The 3,471-nt window shown below is 44.5% G+C and overlaps 1 protein-coding gene across 2 annotated transcripts in view; it reads left to right on the top strand.

The window, feature by feature from the left end:
* Abcd3 (ATP binding cassette subfamily D member 3) overlaps positions 1-1,828 on the top strand; it is a 57,256-nt gene extending 55,428 nt beyond the window's left edge. For both annotated transcript variants that reach the window (XM_031375325.1, XM_031375326.1), the window contains one exon: positions 450-1,828. In XM_031375325.1, the coding sequence (XP_031231185.1) occupies positions 450-527 (78 nt within the window). In that variant the 3' untranslated portion in view covers positions 528-1,828. The remainder of the gene's footprint in view (positions 1-449) is intronic.
* Positions 1,829-3,471: the final 1,643 nt, after the last annotated feature.

Below are 3,471 nucleotides of genomic sequence, written 5' to 3'. Positions count from 1 at the left end.
TAACTGAGAGCAGAGGAACTCCTGTCTGTGTGTATAGATGCTCACTAACTGAGAGCAGAGGAACTCCTCTCTGTGTATATAGATGCTCACTAACTGAGAGCAGAGGAACTCCTGTCTGTATATATAGATGCTCACTAACTGAGAGCAGAGGCCTTTGCTCTGTGTCCTCAGAGGCGCATGTGTAACTCCTTGTCTCTGCTGAGTCTAAACAAGTCTGTCAGTGGAGAGTGGTTGCTGCCCATGAAGCGGTCAGTGCTGCACTGGTGAGCTACCCAGGCTCTGGCACCAGTCATCCTCGTAGCTCTGAGCTGCAGTTCAGAGCTGTGGAAACATCCTCTTTTGTGGGATGCCTGTGCATTGACTAAGAAATGTGCAAAAGTCTGTTTTAGTTCTCCAAAATGGGGGAACATACCTGTTCTTAGTTTCTGACTTCCCTTTTTCTCCCCTAGTACTACCTGCATATGGATGGTAGAGGCAACTATGAGTTCAAAAAGATCACAGAAGATACGGTTGAGTTCGGATCATAGAGACCATCTCGAGAGCTTCACCTGCTTCAAAACGAGATAACAAACAGAATGCATTTGTAAATGCAACGTGCGTTGTAAAATAAAGTTACGCTTGTTTTTTTTAAAAAAACAAAGCAACAAATTGACTAGATATAGGATAATTGAAACATGTTAAAACATTTAATATTGTATAGGATATTGCTAATTGTGTATATGTCGGTTTAATTATTAATTATGTACTAAGAATGTCCTTATTCTTGTGGTTAAAAAACCTGCCTGAATTAAATTGGGCTTCAATCAGTGTAACCTGATTCATCCTGGGATGTAAACCATTTGAAGTCAGCTAATTTGACTTTTATGGCTCTGTCTTGTTCTTTAATGAAGAACCCTATTTAAAACTGGGGTCCTAGCTGTTCTATTCTAACAATGTAGTCTTGAGTTTCATTTCTTGTGCCCCATGGTAGTGGGAACCAAACCAATCACAATGTTTTATTGAAACATATTCCATCATTACAGGAATAATAGCATTTATTACACAGTGGCGGATTTCTTTAGCTGCTACATTTATTCTCATTCCTCACACTTGCCTTGAAGTGCATTGGACTCCAGGAGAGCCATTTGGATTTTCTTCAGCTAAACAATAAGTGTACCTGTCTCAGTCTGTTGGACTGAGTCGTTTTGAAGGTTCTCGTGATGTACAACAGAGTGTATGCAGTTGTGCTTACAGCCTGTGGTTATTACACGTTGTACCAGTCTTACCAGTGTTTGGAATGTTCAGACACAACCCTCCTGTGTGAAGCTCAAGGTCTTAGGAGAATTTTGAATTTTGTGAAGAGATGGTCAGCCTCATCAGAAGTGTGGTTGTGTAAATGGTGAGCGCCATGTGACTGTAGGTGCACTAACTGAAGTCATGTACTGAGCATGCAACGCCACCGCCCTCCTTGACTGTGGTTTCAGTTTGTAAAACTGCTGAGCATTATCATAAACATGGGCGGATGACATTTCCTAGGAACTGTCTCTGACTCCGGGACAACTGCTTCTGGATCAGCTCTGGCTCCCAGGAACCATTAGTGACTAACGGTGGTCTCCACAAAGGAGGGCTGAGAGCGGATGTGATGATCATAAGTAGTCGTGAAATCAGTTTGATTGAGTGGGCTCTGACAGGGGCGTTTGATGGTCTTGTTTCTTCATAACTCAATCACTAGCTACCAAGATAACCCTGATGTATTGATTCCATAAATACATCACATTTTCTACCATGTCTCCTCAGTAAACTTGTGTACTTATTTTCTGTTCAGATTAAAAAAAAATGATAACCTCCACCACCTGTGCTGTCCTTTTTCATTCTTGTGCCTGAATGCTGGCGTTCAGGAAGGGCGCAGCATCCAGATGCTAGCGTTCAGGAAGGGCGCAGCATCCAGATGCTGGTGTTCAGAAAGGGCGCAGCATCCAGATGCTAGCATTCAGGAAGGGCGCAACATCCAGATGCTGGCATTCAGAAAGGGCGTTCAGCATCCAGATGCTGGCATTCAGAAAGGGCGTTCAGCATCCAGATGCTGGCGTTCAGGAAGGGCGCAGCATCCAGATGCTGGCGTTCAGGAAGGGCGCAGCATCCAGATGCTGGCATTCAGGAAGGGCGCAGCATCCAGATGCTGGCGTTCAGGAAGGGCGTTCAGCATCCAGATGCTAGCATTCAGGAAGGGCGTTCAGCATCCAGATGCTGGCATTCAGGAAGGGCGTTCAGCATCCAGATGCTGGCATTCGGGAAGGGCGCAGCATCCAGATGCTGGCATTCAGAAGGGCACAGCATCCAGATGCTGGCGTTCAGGAAGGGCACAGCATCCAGATGCTGGCGTTCAGGAAGGGCGCAGCATCCAGATGCTGGCATTCAGGAAGGGCGCAGCATCCAGATGCTGGCGTTCAGGAAGGGCGTTCAGCATCCAGATGCTCTTTTCACATCACCTTATTAAGTGAGCTTTAAAAGCTCTTGTTTTATATTTCTAGATGGGGATCTCCTGTGTTGCTCTGGCTGGCCTGGAACTCACAGAGATCTACCTACCTTTTCCTCCTGAGTGCTGGGATTAATGTACACTTGTAAATGTTGCATTTCTTTCTTAGAAAATCCTCACCAAATGTTCATACCCCACAAATGCTAACAGAGGGCCAGGAAGGCTAAAGGCCAGTGTGTCCTGGAAAGGCTTTAAGGTACAAGGAAACTACAAGTATTCAGATTTCTAGGCTATGAAGGCTGCCAGCAGAAGTGTTCAACCTCTTGTCTGCCTCCTGATTATTTTCCTCTTTTCCTCTAATAATAAAGTGCCTCACCGTCTGAGACAGAGAGGCAGGTCTTCCAGGAGAATCCCCGTGTACTCTAACATGGTGATGGTTCTCTCAGGGCTGACTAGAGGGCAGTGTTTCCAAAACATGACACTGCTCAGTCGTTCTCTGCACGAATATCACAAACTGCACTGAGAGCGCTGGTTTAACCCCAACAAGAAATCAGACAGTAAATGGGGGAACTTCGTGGATGGCCTTCTGCAGATCAACTTTATCTTGCTCTGTGTTTTGCAGTTCTTTTATCTAATGAGGAAGTGTGTAAACAGTGTTGCTCAGCATTGCTGGAGTGAGGTGATATCTCTCAGTGATTGATGCTTGCTTTACCTGTGGGGTGAGTACAGCCATCCCATTTTCTCACATTTTAAAGCTTTTGGTTTTTGTTTTTTGTTTTAATATTTTTCCTTTGTTTTTTAAAAATGTATTTATTTTATGTATGTAAGTACATTGTAGCTGTTTTCAGACACACCAGAAGAAGGCATTGGATCCCATTACAGGTTGTAAGCCACCATGTGGTTCCTGGGAATGGAATTCAGGACCTCTAGAAAGAAGAGCAGTCAGTACTCTTAACCTCTGAGCCATCTGACCCTTTAAGCTTAGTTTTTAAAACCTTGAGCTGTGCCTAGTGATT

Source organism: Mastomys coucha, unplaced genomic scaffold, assembly GCF_008632895.1.
Source record: "Mastomys coucha isolate ucsf_1 unplaced genomic scaffold, UCSF_Mcou_1 pScaffold16, whole genome shotgun sequence".
NCBI lineage: Eukaryota > Metazoa > Chordata > Mammalia > Rodentia > Muridae > Mastomys > Mastomys coucha.
The sequence above is the reverse complement of the archived record's forward strand: the minus strand, read 5'-3'. Positions and strand labels throughout refer to the sequence as shown.